This window comes from Rhododendron vialii, chromosome 10a (assembly GCF_030253575.1).
Source record: "Rhododendron vialii isolate Sample 1 chromosome 10a, ASM3025357v1".
Lineage (NCBI taxonomy): Eukaryota > Viridiplantae > Streptophyta > Magnoliopsida > Ericales > Ericaceae > Rhododendron > Rhododendron vialii.
In genome coordinates, this window is record NC_080566.1 from 13867173 (window position 1) to 13884913 (window position 17741).

At 40.9% G+C, this 17741-nt stretch overlaps 1 protein-coding gene across 1 annotated transcript; it reads right to left on the reverse strand.

Moving 5' to 3' along the window:
- Positions 1-14593: 14593 nt before the first annotated feature.
- On the reverse strand, positions 14594-16497 carry LOC131304075 (xyloglucan galactosyltransferase XLT2-like). The gene has a single exon (XM_058331176.1). The coding sequence runs from the start codon at positions 16408-16410 to the stop codon at positions 14803-14805; it is 1608 nt and encodes a 535-aa protein (XP_058187159.1). The 5' UTR covers positions 16411-16497; the 3' UTR covers positions 14594-14802.
- Positions 16498-17741: the final 1244 nt, after the last annotated feature.

The window sequence follows — 17741 nt, forward strand, 5'->3', positions numbered from 1 at the left end:
CACCGAGCAATTACGCAAGGCTATTGGTGGCCACACATGCAAGAAGATGCAAAGGTGTATGTAAAGATTTGTGAGAAGTGTCAAAAGTTCTCACCAATGATTCGAACGCCCGCCGAAGATCTGGTGCCATTGACAAGTCCCTGGCCTTTTGCTCAATGGGGGATGGATATCGTGGGTCCATTGCACAAAGCAACTGGGAATCGAAAGTTCCTGCTTGTTGCAACTGACTATTTTACAAAGTGGATTGAGGCAGAACCACTGGCCAAAATCACCGAGCCTATGATAGAAAGGTTCGTGTGGAAAAGCATCATCACTCGTTTTGGGGTCCCTTATTCATTGATCACAGACAATGGATCCCAATTCCAGAAGAAATTCAAGGCTTTTTGTGCCCAATATGGAATAAGAAATTTTTATTCCACCCCAGCCTACCCTCAGAGTAATGGGCAAGCAGAGGCGTTTAATAAAACTATCCTTGATGGAATCAAGAAAAGGCTTGACAAAGCTAAGGGGAAGTGGCCTGACGAGTTACCATTGGTCCTGTGGGCTCATCGAACAACGCCTAGGAGGTCTACGGGAGAGACCCCCTATTCGTTGGCCTATGGAACGGAGGCTGTCATACCTCTGGAGGTAGGCCTGCCGACCAATAGGACCGTTTTGGTTGAAAGTGGAGGCAATGACAGGGCCCTACAAATCGAGCTTGACCTTGCCGAGGAAAGGAGAGAAAAAGCCTTGGTACATCTTGCTTCTTACCAAGAACAGCTGATGAAAAGCTACAACAAGCATGTTCACCCTCGAGAATTTGGTGTTGGGGACCTCGTGTTACGAAAAGTGCTCGGCAACACCAAGGTGGCTAACGAAGGCAAGCTGAGGGCCAACTGGGAAGGCCCATATAGAGTAACTGAGATTGTGGGCATAGGAGCCTACAGATTGGCAGATCTGGATGGTGATCCAATTCCGAGGCCCTGGAATGTTCATAATTTACGAAAGTTCTTTGTTTAAAAGAAGCATTCAGTTCTTTGTTTAGAAGTATTAAAAACTATTTTGAGTTTACACTACTGTGGGCACGCGCCCCCGAAAATCGCTCGATCTTTGGGCTCCCTTTTTAAAGACTGGGCGCGGCCCTCTTTTGAAAATGCGCGGCGAAACGCCTCGATTCAGAGTCGCCACTCGGGTTTTAGCGGTGAAAGCACCCAAGGAACCGAACTCGAAAACGTTTGCCACGTTTGTTTGATTTGAAAAAGGCTTGTAGACCGGTCCGTCGTCACCTTCGATATCTGAGGTTCGGGAGCCATGTTACGAGAGGGGAAGGGTTTTATGGCACCCCTCTCGCCCAATCCGGAGATCGGTCTCTACTCGGGCATTTTATAAAAACATTTGCATTTTTCTCTCATTTGATCATTTTTTAGCCAGTTAGGGCGGGGAAACAGTTAATGGGGGTTAAAACTGTAACAAGTTGCATTTTATGTGACAAAATGATATGGATGCTTATTGAGATAGTATAGATTGAAAACAGACCTCTGTGAGCGTTTTAAACAGACTGGATAACACTGATCCAAAATGACATGCGCAAGAAGAAGTCTGCGTGCACTGGCCCAAACCACTGCATGCAGGCTTCACCTGCGCACGCCACGCAAAGACTGGCGTACTCCAGTAAGCCTAAACCCACAGTTCTTATTTTCAACCCTCTGGGCTCTGGAAAGGACCAGTGCACACCCAGGACAAACCACACAATTAAATAGCAGCGTATGAACAGATTACAGACAGTTGAAATGGCTTGAAGCCACAAAAGACAACATAATGCCCCAAAAACAGTGTGGGGACAGAAACGAGGCCAAGACAAAGCTAAGATGCAAGGGCCAGCCACTGGATCCTGGGCAACACTGCCGTACGCCAGTCATAGAACACCGTACGCCAGTCCGTCCTTAATCCAGTGCTTGGCTTTGCATCATCTGGGCTCTGGAACACGACCAGAAAGGTCCCAGACGGCCTTTTGAAGCAGACGAAAGCAAATATCGAATGCTATAGCTAAACAGTTTTAGGATACAGAAAGCTGTAAAACTGGTTATTAGCATGCTATAAGGTGATGAGAGAAAGTATAAGCAAGAGATGGATGATCAATGATCCCCACGCCAGTAGTGCGCATACCGCCAGGACTGGCGTACGGCTCGATATTACTGGCGTGCGCCATTGTTCACCACTTACGATCCTTGAACTTAGGCCAGCTTTAGGGCCAGGACTGGTATTGATTACCAGCCTTGACCCTGCTAGCCCCCCTCAGAGGTCAGAACAGAACGTAAACAAAAAAGTGGTATACCTCTTTGGATTGAGTTTTGATAATGGATTTGAGCTTTGAACTTGAGTGTTGATGGATGGGAGATGAAAGAATGGCTGTGTAATGGTGTGTGAGAGAGGTGTTTGCTTGCTCTTTCAACTAGTGTGAGAAGAGAGCAAGAAGAAAAGAGGGAGAGAGCTTGAGAGCTTCTTGAGTATGGCCCTTTTTTTTTGAACCCTTTGCAAGAGTGAGAGAGGGGTGTATATATAGAGGAGAAGGGGACTGAAGAGAGACTGAAATCAGTTGGGCTAAGGGGCTGTTTGGCTGGTTGCTTGAGGATGGGAGCCTCCCATGCATTAAATGCATGGGACTTGCCTTGATGGGGGGTGTAGGAGAGAAGGGGGACGTCTCTGCCGAGAGTAATCATCAGGGGTACTGTGGCCGACGTCAGGGTGGCTACCAAAGTCTCATCCCTGTGGCTGAATAAAGTTGATTTGACTGGGCTAGATTGGCGTGCGCCACACATGGACCGGCGTGCGCCAGTTAAAGCTGAGTCAATGGTCGATGACTGACACGTGGCAGATAACTAGCGTACGTCATCAAGGTACTGGCGTAAGCCAGTTGGGTTTTGCTGGGGCTGTTTGGCTCTGGTTTGAAGGGTTTGAAAGGGGTCTGAAAGAGGCTCGGGATGCTCAAAGCTCAAACACATCATCGTCCTCAGACTGTTCTCGACCATTAATCATCATTGGGGAAATATAAGATCGACAAATAACGTTGTCTGGACAGTCCAGAATGGGGTGTCTACAACTACGTGATTGTGTGGGAATTACGAATATAATTCCTTTGTTCTAGTTTTTATTACTTTTGCAACAGGTACGAATAATGCCCTCTTGCTTTTTACAGATTATGAATAAAATCACTTCTTTCAGATAACTGTTGTGGTATCTAAATACGAATTACGAGTTTGGTTCTCCTTATTTCGTATTGGGGAGCCGGGTCCTTTTGAGTATGTGAAACTTAAAAGTTTTATACATTTTTAAGTACGTGACACTTAACGAATACAAGTACGAAACACTTGTATAGAATTTCAAGTATGTGAAACTTGGGTATACATTTGAATGCAAGTATGAAAACACTTGTATGTTTTCTTTTAAAAAAGTACAAGTACGAAATACTTGTATGGACGTTCAAAGTACGAGATACTTATATGGTATTTTAAGTACGTGATACTTGAGAAACTATATTGGCTTGACTTATATGTAAGCCACATTTAGTTTAAGTACGTGGAACTGATGTTCCTAAGTATGTGAAACTTGAGGAAAACCTTTATGATCAAGTGTTTGTATGACAACACTTGAAAGACTTTTAAAACATAACGAGTATATGTTAGCCACATTTGTTCAAGTACGAGAAACTTAAAAACATTAAGTACGTGATACTTAAACACAAGTACGAGAAACTTAAAAACATTAAGTACGTGATACTTAAACACAAGTATGAAACACTTGTGTGATTTCCAAACGGTTGAGTACGTGACACTTAAACACAAGTATGAAACACTTGTGTGATTAAGTATGAGCACACTTATATGCCTTAAAAACCATTCAAGGTGGAACGCTTTTAAGTACGTGAAACTTAGAATTCCGAACAGAAAATCTTGTGTGAAAGATTTGCTAAAAGTACGACATACTTATGCAAACAAATGATGCTTAAACAGTACGAAATACTTGAGATTAAAACAGAGGCGAGCCGAGCAAAGTGCCACGAAAGGCCGAATACCTGTATTATCCAGAGTATTACCAAATAAAAAGTACTGGTACCACGCAGGGTTTGAAAGCTACGGTCACGCAGGACCAGCTCAACTGTCCTAAAGAAAGTCTTTTTCCAAAAACCTACCAAAGGTTTAGTCCAGGTTTTGGACATCTGAGTTCGCCCTGACAGGTTCTTCAGTCGTGACATCACCTACAGTCACATTCTCCTCCAAGTTGATAGGTTCAGGATTTGAATCTCGAACAGGAGATTGGACAGTCTGAGATCCAGAGGGAATATCTTCTTCCATTCCAGTAAAGTCTTCAATTTGTTGTTCAACGTCATCTTCCAGAGGAACTTCTTGCTCTTGGGAAGCTGCAGCACGGATGCTCGGTAGTTCATTGTCAGTCCAGAGAGGAGAGTCCTCAGCAACGCCAACTTTTGTTAGACAAGTTTCCCAGCAAGCAATCCAAATCTGATCTTGGATAGCAGGAATCTGTCCAACATAGTTAGCAGTTGTGGTGTCGAATCCCTTCTGGTACCCTTCTTCATATGCAGCTTTCTTGGCATTGTCAATCTCTGATAGAGCCTAGTTGAGACTCTCTTTGGCAACTTCAAGTTTTTCTTTGGTTTGGTTGAAATCAGACTTGGCTTTGTCTCTTTCTCTTTCCAACCTGGCGATTGTTCTGAGCATTCGGGTGTTGTCATTCATCAGCCTGACTCTTTCAGCATCAGCTTCTTGGTATTTCTTACCCAGAGTAACCATCTTTTGAATAAACTGACAAAAGGATTAAATAAGTCAGAAACAGTTGTAGCAAATACACGTATCGACCTTACAAAGAAAAAATAAGTACCAAATACCTTGATGCCGCTGACAAGTCCGGTAGAAACGAGCCGATCAGGTACAGATGCATTTTCTTTTTGCATATCTACTGGGAGCAGCAACCCTTGAGCTAAGGCAAGTGCGGTTTCAGATGAACCAGCACTATCCCCGACGTGAACGGGACGGTCCCCCCTAGTGAACGGAGGAGTCCGCGTCTGAGGGAGGACTTGAGTGGTTGGTGAGATGGGATGATGAGTTTCGGTATCTGCTTGTGAGGCAGTACCATCTTGGTTATCAACTCTTGGGCGTTTGTCCCGATGAAGGTCAGTGGCCTCTGTAGCGGTATCAACTTCCCGAGGAGAAGATGATGACCGTGCAGATCCCCCCCTATTACTACGAGATCGTGGGGGAGGGGCCCCAGTCGAGGCCACCCGCCCAGTCCCACGTCCCCGAGAAGAGACGGTAATGAGGGAGCTGAGATTTAGGGGCTGGCGTGTCATAATGTCTGAGGAGGCCTGACTTCGTGAGGATCTTTGAATTCTCACTCGGGGTAATGGAATTCCTTCAGAGATTGGGATTTCACCCAATTGACCAGCTACAGTTACTCCTGCGTTAGTTCTTGTGCTCCTAGGCTGAGGAGCAGTTGATGTAGAGGCAGTACTGGTGCTAGGATGAGCAAGCCGCCTGTCGATGACACCTCTGTACGCAGGATCGTATCCCAGAAGCACGTCAGCGTCACGACCCCGACCAGCTGTTCGGGTACCAGGCACGCCTTTATATTTGAGGACTTTGTTAATGTCCTCTGTTCGGATGTTGCTTGGTGTACGTCTGGGACGATGATTAACGTTTTCAGCTGCAAGTTTCAAATTGAAAAACCAAACTTAGTTCATGAGAAAGCTACGAGAAAGCAGTAAATGAAGAATTGTAAAAGAGGAAAATCAAGAGCATACGTGGGTAGCCCCATATGTGGGGACAATGGAGCCCCAGCACTTGGCCATCTTCCCCTAAAGGCTCGAATGCTCCAGTCACATAGAGGAAGTCAATCTCATGGTCACGAGCAGAATCCGGCAGATTTAGCACGAAGCGCTTCTCTGCCCTCCTAACTTTGAAGTAGTAAGTATTGTACTCAGGGTTTAGTACTATACTATACCACCACTGGATGTCCCAGATTCCTAAATTGGTCTCTAGAATCCCATTTAGGGCTATAGTCCCCATTATTAGTCTAAAAACGTTCGTAGAAACTTGCATGGGTGTAAGACGGTACCAGCTCAAAATCTGGCGAAGTAATAGATGAAGGGGGAAACGGACCCCTCCTTCGACAATGGACACGATTGGGATACACATTCTATCCCATGATCCAGCATCCCTATCCGCTCCTAAAGGGGCAAGTTCAAGCCCTACGTTTTCAGGAATATTGTATTTTTCTCTAAATGCCGCCATGGCAGCAGGGGTATCACAAAGCTTCCTAAACTTACTGGGTCTAGGAGGGTTGTCATCCGCCATGAGTATATTCAGAAACGGAGAAATAATGGAAATGGATACGAATCGAAACCCTAGAAACGACCCACGAATCTGAGAAATGAGATCTCAGATGGAAAACTAAGCAGGTGAAATGAAGTGAGAATGAGAAATCTTACAAGAGTACTGTGACGATTCCCCGGTATGCAATCAAGTTTGCAGAAGGCGGCGATGGCGGAAAGCTTAGAGAGAGAGAATGAAAGTTCGAATGTTTTGGGTAAACAACCAAAAAGAGCCTTTTCAGGGGTTTATGGTTAGGGGACGGAGACGAAACGTTTCCTCTCACGCCGTTACGGGTAAAAGTAACGGAAAGAAGAAACTGTTCTGACGCCGTTTCATAGAACGTCAGTTCGAATTTAATGCTAGGCATATGAAACATGCCACGTGGAGTCATTACCTCGAGATGGTATAATGACAGAGGCGCCAAAAGGCATCAATGAGATATTGAAATTATGACTGCACGGGATCAAAAGAGTTTGGTCTTGATAGAATTCTGTTTCTGAGCATCATATATTGCCCCCGAACAGTGGTAAATACATGAAGCTGGGGAGCAATTGTAGGGAGGTATTCCCGAGCAGGTACATTTAGTTACCGAACACGTGATGTTTAGGAACACGTGGTAAATACGACTAGACTTACCGCCGGGCAGTTCGGTGAACAGTGATATGAGAAGTCATGGCTATAAATAGACTGTTCGGCAGTTAGAGACATTTTGATTACATTGGACCAAGATACATGTGAAGTAGTTGGTCCAAGCAGACTGTTCGGTTATGATACAGCCGAACAGATGTTGTAAAGAACCTAGCACGTGATACGAGTGATCACGGGTTGAAAGCAATGCAATCGATGTCCGAATAAATGGTACGTGGGACCATAGTTTGAATATAGACAGGACGGTCATCGTGCTAAACAAGTGTTCGGCAATATGGACCAGTGACATGAGAAGTCAACGGTCCAGGAAAGTTGTATGGGCTCAAGGACCAGTTACATGTGAAGTGAACTGGTCCAAGCCGTCTGTTTGGCCATGAGACGGCCGAACAAAGAAGGAGCTCCAATCGAGAGCAGGAGCAGAAGGAATACTCTGGAAGATTCCAGAATAGTCATATCCCGTAAAGGAATAAGATCCCAAGAATATAGGATCTGAGAAAGATACCCAACGAGTATGGGATGTTCGGCTTGTTATGGAAAAGAGTCCTACAAGGATTAAAGTAATGAACTGATAAAGGAAACGAGAATCCTTGATATCCTGGGATTCCTATACGATTTAGGAATCCTAGGGCAACACGGATGATTGGCCAGCAAGCATACGTGAATCTATAAATAAGAGGAAAACCTAGAGGTAAAAGGTACGCAATATATTGCATTATTATTGCTTTCCTACTGATAATTAGGGTTGAGTTTTCTAGTACGAGATACTAACAAAGGCATCGGAGGGCCTTTGCCATGAGAGGCAAAGGTGCACTCACCCCCTGTCTATTTTGCAGATTAGGGTTCAGACGTCGAGCTAGGGTTCCGGTGAAGAGGCACGAATAAGCCGTTGCAATCCAGTTGATAGGAAGCATCAATTGTTTTCATCCCCCTACAACATGTATTTTGTTTGGGTATAACAATTGTTGATTCTGGTACGACATATTTTGATTTTGTTACGGAATATCATATGTGTCAAAGAATTTTTGGTGTGACTCATTGTGATAAGATAATGCCAATTTATGGTGTTGTCATAATATTTGTAGGTAGCATTATTTAATTTGTAATATTGTACATATATATTTGTTTGGGGTACAAGTATTATGGTTCCTGGTACGAATAATTATGGTTACATAATAACAATATTTTTAAACTATGGGTAACCTGCTAATGACCTGTTTAATAGGTAAATTTTAAAGTAGAAGTCGTAAGTAGCATAAAAAATATGCATTAGAAAATCAAAAATCGTCATAATGAAAATCACAAATTCTCATAATTTAGACATACTGTAATGCCCCGACTTTTCGGGGGCAAAATAAAATACTTTTTACGAAAATATTTCTAAATAAATAAATTATTTTAGAATAAAGGTTTATCTATTACAATCGCAAGATAAATTTTCTGATTTAAAATACATTAACTTCAGAGTTGACTCTAAGCTTGACACGAATCCCGAGCATACTCGATCTCCATCCCTGGTATTCTTCTTGTGTCCGACTACTCCTCCATTGAATCATGCGCCCTCTGGCAAATTGATCGCCGAAGCAATCGATTTACCAGGATACAGACGTATCCGTGAGTGATAAATCACCCAATAGAATAATCCAACCCAACTACCCCTCTTACTATACAGTTAGCACACAGCAGGATAAATATGGTACGAAGAAGTAAAATAAAGAATTTTCACATAAATTGATTTATTACTGTCTATTATCCTATCGTGCGATCTAAGATCTCCTCCACGGGATCTTTCCTCCCTAACCGCTAGCCATCCTCGGTCCCATGAGATCATTTCCCTTTGCTGTCGCAGATATACCGAGTGTGTGCACCCCAATCACTACAACAAGGGAAAAGCTTATCATGCCTGAATCACAACTAGGGTTCGCTTATCTTATACACCACTTCACAATCATCACATTCATCACTGGGCTTACTTTGCCAGTTTCAATTCATCATTCATCATTGGGCTTACTTTGCCAATCATCATTCATCACTGGGCTTACTTTGCCAGTTTCAATTCATCACTGGACACTCGCCATGTTTTATCATCAGAAAATATCACTAGATCACCGCCAGGTTTTATCATTACAATCATCGCTGGACAACCCGCCAGGTTTTATCGACACAAAATATCGCTGGACCACCTGCCAGGTTTTATCATCACAAACATCGCTGGACCACCGCCAGGTTTTATCATCACAATCATCGTTTGACAACCGCCAAATTTTATCAACACAAAATATCGCTGGACCACCTGCCAGGTTTTATCATCGCAAAACGTCACTGACCAACCGTCAGGTTTTATCATCGCAAAACATCACTGACCAACTGTCAGGTGTTATCATCGCAAAACGTCACTGACCAACCGTCAGGTTTTACTGTTACAAAATATCGCTGGACCTTTGCCAGGTTTTATCATCAAAAAATATCACTGGACCACTGCCAGGTTTTATCATCACAAACATCGCTGGACCGCCGCCAGGTTTTATCATCAGAAAATATCGCTGGACCACAGCCAGGTTTTATTAAAACATCACTGGACTACCCGCCAGGTTTTAAATCATCACTGGACTCCCGCCAGTTTTAATTCATCACTGGACTCCCGCCAGTTTCAATTCATCACTAAGCTTACTTTGCCAGTTTCAAATCATTACATCCAACTCATCACATCTCAAAATCCTGCCTGCAGGCATTCTAAAAATAAAACTTTTCAATTCATCCATTTCCAAGCATCGTCTAGGTGAATTCTATTCGCATACCACCCCATGTTTCTAGGGTCCAATCTAGCATTCAAATCAAGTATCGGTGCAATATACAATTAAAACGAATAATAATTAAAACAACTAGTAAGCAATGCAATCACGCAACCTTTTATGAATGGGCCGTTGCTCTTAATCTCGTATGGCCAAGATGAAAATAAGTAAGAACTTTTTAAAAGAATTTAAAAAAAATATTTTTCTAGGCTCCCATTAATTATTTCTAAGTAATTAGATTGATTAAAAACTAATTAAATACATTAATTAGGTAAAAATATTAGAAAAATTAACATGAACTTAATAAGAGTCCTAAAGGTCCTATGCAACCAGTTGAGTGTCAAAAGTTGGGTTCGGAGGGTCGCGGGATTATTTTAAATGAAGACGTTAAATAAAGTGGCCGAAAGTGAAGTAAATAGATAATAAATAATTTACTAATTAAAATATATTGAGGTTAACAAAGTTTCATCTTCGGAATGTAGGGAGTCTAAATAAAACTACTCGGGCATTAGTAATAAGGTTTATAAGGTCGTACAGTAATTTTGATTGGAAACACTATAGAAATAACAATAAATATTAAATTAAATAAAAAAAATATTAATTTAACAAAATATCATCTTTGAAATGCAAGCAGTCTAGGAAAAATTAGTTTGGGTGTTAAAACGTTGTTTGGAAGGTCGCAAAGATTTTTCGTTTTTAAACTTTGATAGATAACTAATAAATAATTTAATAAATAGATAATTAAATAAATAAAATTATCTTAACAAGTTATGATCTTTGAGGTGTGAAAAGTCTAGGAAAAATAGTCCGGGTGTCAAAAATGATATTCGGAAGGTCGCAAAGTTGTTTTGAAATATTTAAAACCAACTCAATCTACCAGATAAATTAAACTGATATAATTAATACGTTTTATACTAAGAGGATATTATACTGTAAGAAAATAATATCAAGTCAGTCGTTTTTCATAATATTAATATCAGAAAGATTATAAAATAAATATCATAAGGGTCATCTTCTTCGTAAATAATTACAAATAAAGTGTCAAGCTCAAAAATAATATCAAATTGGTGAATACAGCAGAAAACACGCATTTAACTATATTTTTTTCGTTCGGGACATAGGGTTAAGCATATAAACACTTAATATACTTAGAGGAGAGGTTGGAATGAATTATAATACCTTGAATTGGATCGAATTGATTTTAAACCAGAACTTAGAATTTGGAGAAGACAACTTCGGGTTCTTTGATCAAGGGAACTTCGGACCGAATTGGACGACGTTTGGTGATGCTAGGAGTAGTAGGAAGAGATTGGAATGGTCGGATTGAGTTTCGGTTGGGTCTTGGTACGAAACCGACTTTTCTCTATCTTTCTTTCTCTCTCTAAAACTCCATGGATTGGAGCTTAGTTTTCTCTGGTTTTTCTCTCTTTTGGATTGGTGGGGCGTGGAAAATATTATGGTATAAATTTCGTGGGTCAATGGGGAGGGGTTATATAGGTGAATTTGGAAGAGGTTGGATAAGAGTGAATTTAATAAAGTTGGGCTCATGGGATTTGGAATGGACCAATTTGGCTTGGTTTTAGGGTTAGGGATGAAGTAGAGACTTAGTAGGAGACGGAGAGGCGGAAGAAGTTTGAGGTGAGGGAGGAGAAGGAGTGTGCATGTACGCATGTGTGCGTAGGAAAATTTTAAAAGAATGCATGTATATATATTGCATGCATAAATGTATTAAAAAAAAAGGAATTGCATTAAGGAAAATAATTCTAATAATATTATATTTAGGAAAAAAAAAATTGGGTCAAAAATCCTGATTGTTACACATACGGTATACCCTGTGTATCATAGCTTTGTCGTAAAAAGAAATAGCGAGTCTCTTCATTTTGTTACCATCAAATGGTAGGTAATCCAAATGCTGTTTTTTTTTTTAACAATCCAATTTAACGACAGTGCCGAAATGAGAAGATAGATAATTGAATGCAGGTAGAAAAGGTAGGAGAAAATGAGGTGGACCAAAAAATTAGTCAAGTTTTGGAACTAGCTTGAGGCAGTGCCAAAACTTGACAAAAAAGCACTTATCGATGCCAAATTTTGATAATGTCTGTAACCATTTTGGAACTACCATTGGAGTTACTCTATCATCTGAACTTCGAACTCTAGAGTAACTTTGGCTTGATTTCCACATTTCTTTAGAAATCAATACTACAAAATAAATAAATATTAATGGAAGCAAATTTAACCACTAGAAAATTGGTGTGAAAAACCGGACTATACTTCTCAAAATACTACTACCGACAGAAGCTTCTTTTTGTCGTCTATTGATAGAAAAATGTTGACTATATGTACAAGTATGTTGACAAAAATTATTGACTAAAAATATGGAGGTGTACTTCTCCACTGAGTTCCAAAAACAACTGTTTCTCCACTGGCACCACATTATTTTTCTTGGCCACCGGCATCCACACGCCCGCCTAAACTGCCGATATCTAAGCTCCGCTGTGTGTGCATGGTGGTCCTAATTACTACTATCACGTAGCTTCTTCGTGGAAGCTGCAATACATTTTTTTATTTTATAATTTTATCTTATCCTCCCAATGTGAGATTATGGGATGAGATAATATTAATAACAGACGAGCTCGAACCATAGGAGATGTATTTGCATATAGCTCAAACCACAGGGAATCAAACTAGATTTTGCCATATTTCTTTCTCAAACTTTTTATTTTTTATTTTTTATTATTATGCTTTCTTTCTCAAACTTTAAACATGAATATTCCGTTCTCGCTCCCATATGGAAACAAAGAAATTTAGAATACATTGCATTGTTGCCAAAAGAAATGCGCTGGTTTCCGTTGATTATTGGAAGTTAGTTTTTGGAATACATTTCATTTCATTGAGGAATGCATCTCCTAAATCGAGTTCATGATTCACCACTTTGTCTCTCCGGAAAATCCATCTCTCGCTTTTTTCTGTTTGACGCCCTATATAATTAAATTTTTCCCTTCGTGCACAATAAACGCAGGATTAGGCTTTCGATTTCTTAATTTTTGTGTTGAATCTGCTAATAACGTTGTGTCTTAAAAAGATAGGACTGGCGAATGGTTCAAGGTCAACTCATGCTGGTAATTAATTAATATAAGGAAGGTTAAATTCATGTATCTTACGATGGTTTTCGAAATATATAATACGAAACCAAATACATAATTCATTGGGCGTTTGGTTTCCTAGAAAAGGCATCAAATCAATTCTATTTAATTAGCATTGTTCGAAGCTTGATCCAGATCTAGATTTATAGTGCTGTTCAAGTATTTTATTTTTAATGCTAAATCAGTCCTTTTGATTCATTTGGTGCTGAATGCAATGCGATCCGTCTCCAAGCTTGTGTAGTATTTAGTGAAGTTCTTTTCTTTCTTTCTTTCTTTTTTTTTTTTTAAAAAAAAATTTCTTATCTCAAGACGTGGAGCTAGTTTTACATGCATCAAAATCTCGCGAAGATCTATTTAAGGTTGGGACAAAGCCCATACAAATTGGTCTCGCGCGAATAATAGAACCTTGCAGATTTCAAATATAAGATCTAGGAGGGGAAAAACTTCTAAACCCCTAGTTTTGGACACTAAGCAAACCACTAGTAACTAATTGTTACTTCATCCGTCCCCATTTGTTAGGCACACGTTCCATTAATTCTAATCGGATAGTAAATTGGTCATATTATTCAATTGGTAACATTTTTTATATGCAATATATGGATCTTATTTGAAAGCTCTTGATCAGTACTATTGAAAAAAAATTTCAAAATCACCTAAAACCTCATAGATTACAAGATATAATTAATTGAAAATTGACACAGACTCTGAAAAATGACTAAAAAATTGGGATGGATGGAGATGTTGTTAAAGAAAATCAACTGAACCAACTCTGTTAAAGGGATTTATACATACTCTTGTACTCCTAAAACGTAATCAACTAAAGAGAGTTCATGTATGCAGTTGCTTTGCAAATGTCTGGTAATCTTTTAGACCATCATTACATCAACAAACAGTATACAATAACTTTAATTTTTCAAGCTATCGATCTCTTATCTTCTCTTGTATATTTTTTATTTTTGTTTTTTGGCAATAATCGCTCACACTTATTTTAACCAACCACGCCCCTTTGTAAAATATTGTTTGCTTTGACTGCCCGGACTACCTTAAACCTCCCATGTAAGCCACCTATCCATTATTGCAGGACGAGCAGGTTCAAGTGTGAACTTTCAAAGGGCTTTGGCTTCCTTAAGGCTTTAAAATGTCATGTACAAGGTAGGATCGTAATTTATTATATATAGGACTAAAATTTGCATATTCGCTAAGCAATGTGAGAGTACTTGTGATAACCCATCCAGCAAAAAATATTCTATGCCCATGGCCCCTTCTCCACCATACAAACTGTCGTGGAACCCAACAAAAAGTGCATGCACCACATGGTAGAGAAAAGCCAGAGCATCACGTGGCGGTGCTCCAAGAGCACTAATCAATTACTCTCCATTTAGATGTCTACCGAAACTCTCTACGAGAGGGCGCCTCCAGCTTGGCTCTGTGTCTTCACAAATATGCTATGACTTATATGATTTAAGATTTTTTTTTCCCCATAATTAGTGATTAATTTATGGAAAAATAATAAAGAGGATGCCATGCACAATTAGAGTGAAGAACACTGAGATTTTAGACAACTAAAACAAATGCACGTAATTTCAAGTTAAATACTCAAGAAATCTTCAAAGAAGAAACAAAAACAAAAACAAACTCAAATCGTATGTGCTAGAAGCTCAAGAACCTATTCATTCCATTCTCTTTCGTTTCATGAAAACAAAAGCCCTAACATGGCTTCATGTAGGTTACAAAACTAGGCGAACTAAATAATTAAACGAACTAATTAGAAAACATGCATGCATAACAAGGAGATAGATCGAAGTCCTGAAAAATTAATGTGTACATTTTAATCACACTCGTCATGTTTCTTTTCAACTAGCTAGTTCCAATCCTACTACTCTTCATCTGATCCTTGTATTTGCTCAATACCCCATCAATAGCAATATCGAAAGCGTCTCTTGTATTCTCTAACCCCGTACTTGATTTTGCATACACAAACCTCGGTATATATTCTATTACTTTCTCTCTCATTCGTTTCACTTCCTCCCTCCCATACCCTTTCAACACTTTCCTTATATCTGTCCCGTTACGCACGTCGTCGCGGTGTATGAAAACCGAGTAACTCTCGGTGTCACTTGGCAAGAACAACTCGTACTGCAAGTAAGCTGTCCGTCTCCAGAAAAAAACCGGTATCGAACCGGCCAACATGCAGTCGAAAACCGACCGCCGCGTGAATCCATCCCCCCTCGGCTGGAGACAAAAATTGGAGTCGAGAAACGCTGCCATGATCCCCGTCGTCCCGTCGGCGCAGTTTTTCTTCTGGCCGCAATCCATGTGGCGGCATGAGGTTGGCTTGTTGAGGCATTGGTTCCGTAAAATCCCACGGAAATCGTTCTTGATTGATTTGCGAGCGCCGCCGACGAAGGTGAAGAGGTGGTTCCGGCGACGGCTCCGGACGAATTTCTGCCACTCGGTAATATCGGATTCTGACCTGGGATGAAATGCGGTGGGGTAGGGTACACCGATTTCAAGGTTTTCCCACATGTTTCGCTCGACGGATAGACGGATGACGTTCTTCATCTCCGGCATATGGAGGAAGCTGGACCCCCAATCGCCATCTGCCTCTCTCAACCGTCGGAAATCCCATGTCATCCGTCCAAGCATGATGAAATGATTGTAGCCTTTCGACCTATTCCACCATTTCTGTTCCTGGACCCACTTAATCAACATCTCACAATGCCGATCGCGTTCTCTACCGGTATAGTTGCCCCACAAGTATTTTGTCACCGCGAGCCCAGCATAAAACGGTATGTAGAAAGCCGTAGCGGATTCTGGCTCTAGGGTTCGGCACTTGTAATTCAGCATCCGATTGTGGTACACCACCTCGCCCCAAAAAAGATCGGTCTGGTACCACGCCGGGAGAATACTCTCCGGTACGATCTTGGCGAGCTCTTTGGCCTCCGGTCCAAAACCGTCGTTCAAACTTGTGTTGCATTTGTTATCCCACGGGTCTAATTCGTTGCAATCGTTGATGAGATCGTAATTGAACATCGGGGGGAGATCATAGACGTAAATCTGACCAGATTCGCAGCCTTTGTTTGGCAAGCTGTCGTAAGTTTTGGACGTGATATTTAGCACGTCTTTGTTTGGCAAGCTGCCGTAAGTGTTGGAAGTGATATTCAATACGCCTTCGTTCCGCAAGCTGCCGCGCGTTTCCGAGGAGACATCTAACACTATCCTAGATTCTCCGGCTTGAGATGCCGGCGTTGGTTTAGGGGATTCGAATCGAGAGAGATGGTAGGTGCGAGTGAGGTATAAACCGAGGAGTACTTGGAAAAGGATTACGACGAAGGCTAAACTGCGACGGATTGGAGTAAGGTGGGAGAGGAATGATCTTACTGTGGATTCAAGGTGTGGGGATTTAGGCTGCTTTTTTAGGGCTTGGAATTCGGTCGGCGGGTCGCCGAAAGTTGGAAGAAACATTGGATTAGATATGGAGAGAGAGAGAGAGAGAGAGAGAGAGAGAGAGAGAGGATCTGTTCGATGAATGAGGTTGAGTTGTGAAGTAGAATTGGTGTTTTAAAAGCGGCTAAGAAGTATCAATTTATAGAAATGGGTTAGTCATTAGTGTGAAATTGTGTCATAAATTAAAAGTTTCACAAAAGTATTTTCTATTACTGTCCTTAATGGAAGGATTTTTTTTTTACAATCCTTCATTAGTTTAATTCAATTTTCTTTTTAATAACTGGATATTCGGACCAACTTGAGCGCACCTCGACTAATTTCGTTCTCTGAAGATAATGACCGGATATAATCCCTATGTAATCCCAATGTTTGAAATGTTTAAAAAAAAAACTTGCAAGGGCAAGGAGGTGAAATCACTTCAGCTGAACTATACACCACTCTCTAATTAACCCACTCTTCATAAGCATACTTGCACACAAGAGTGTATGCCTAACTAACGAGTAGTATATAGAAAAGGGGAGTAGTAATTGGGGATAACTTTGACAAGGGAAGTTTCATACACGATCACAAGGTAATTGGAGCTAGGAATTAGGGATAACTTTGACAAGGGAAGTTTTATACACGATCACAAGACTGGACCTAGGATTTTGGCCCAAGGGTAGAGTATATTTATCTAGACATGTTTTTATTTTATCATAACTTTTTTGGTTTCAATATAACGGTACTACCTCTATTCTAATTTATTAGTTATTTTAGGGGGTTTGTTTCACTGTTCATATGTTTATATCTTCTAATCTATAATATTTTTGGTAATTTTAAAAATATTGTTTAAAAGAACTAAATGAAATATGTTAAATAAGATCCATATTGCATATATAAAGTATTATCAATTGAAAAATATTACCAGTTTTTTATTCGGTTAGGATACGACGATGGACTAAAAAGTTGGGAAACTTCCTGGCCGGTCTTGTCTAGGTTAAGAATAGCCTACTAGATCCTGTCCAAAGAGCCTATGGTCCAGTAAGTCTTCTTCATTATTTTGTTGACAAAAATATTCCTCGTAAAAAAAAAACAAAACGATTGAAGAGAGACGATCCAATCACCACCACCACGCTGCCATCACCACGTACCGCCACCACCAGCACTACCATGCTACCACCACCACCACCGCCATCGCCACCACCGCCACCGCCATCGCCACCACCGCCGCCCCCACCCCCACCCCCACCACCGCCACACCGCCGCCGCCACCACCACCACCACATTGCCACTGTGCCACCAACATCACTGCCACCATGTCACCAACACCCCACCACCAACATCACTGCCACGCCACCACCACCACCACC

Excerpts from the sequence above, each read along its gene's own strand:
- LOC131304075 (XM_058331176.1), bottom strand. The coding sequence starts at position 16,410 with ATGTTTCTTCCAACTTTCGGCGACCCGCCGACCGAATTCCAAGCCCTA.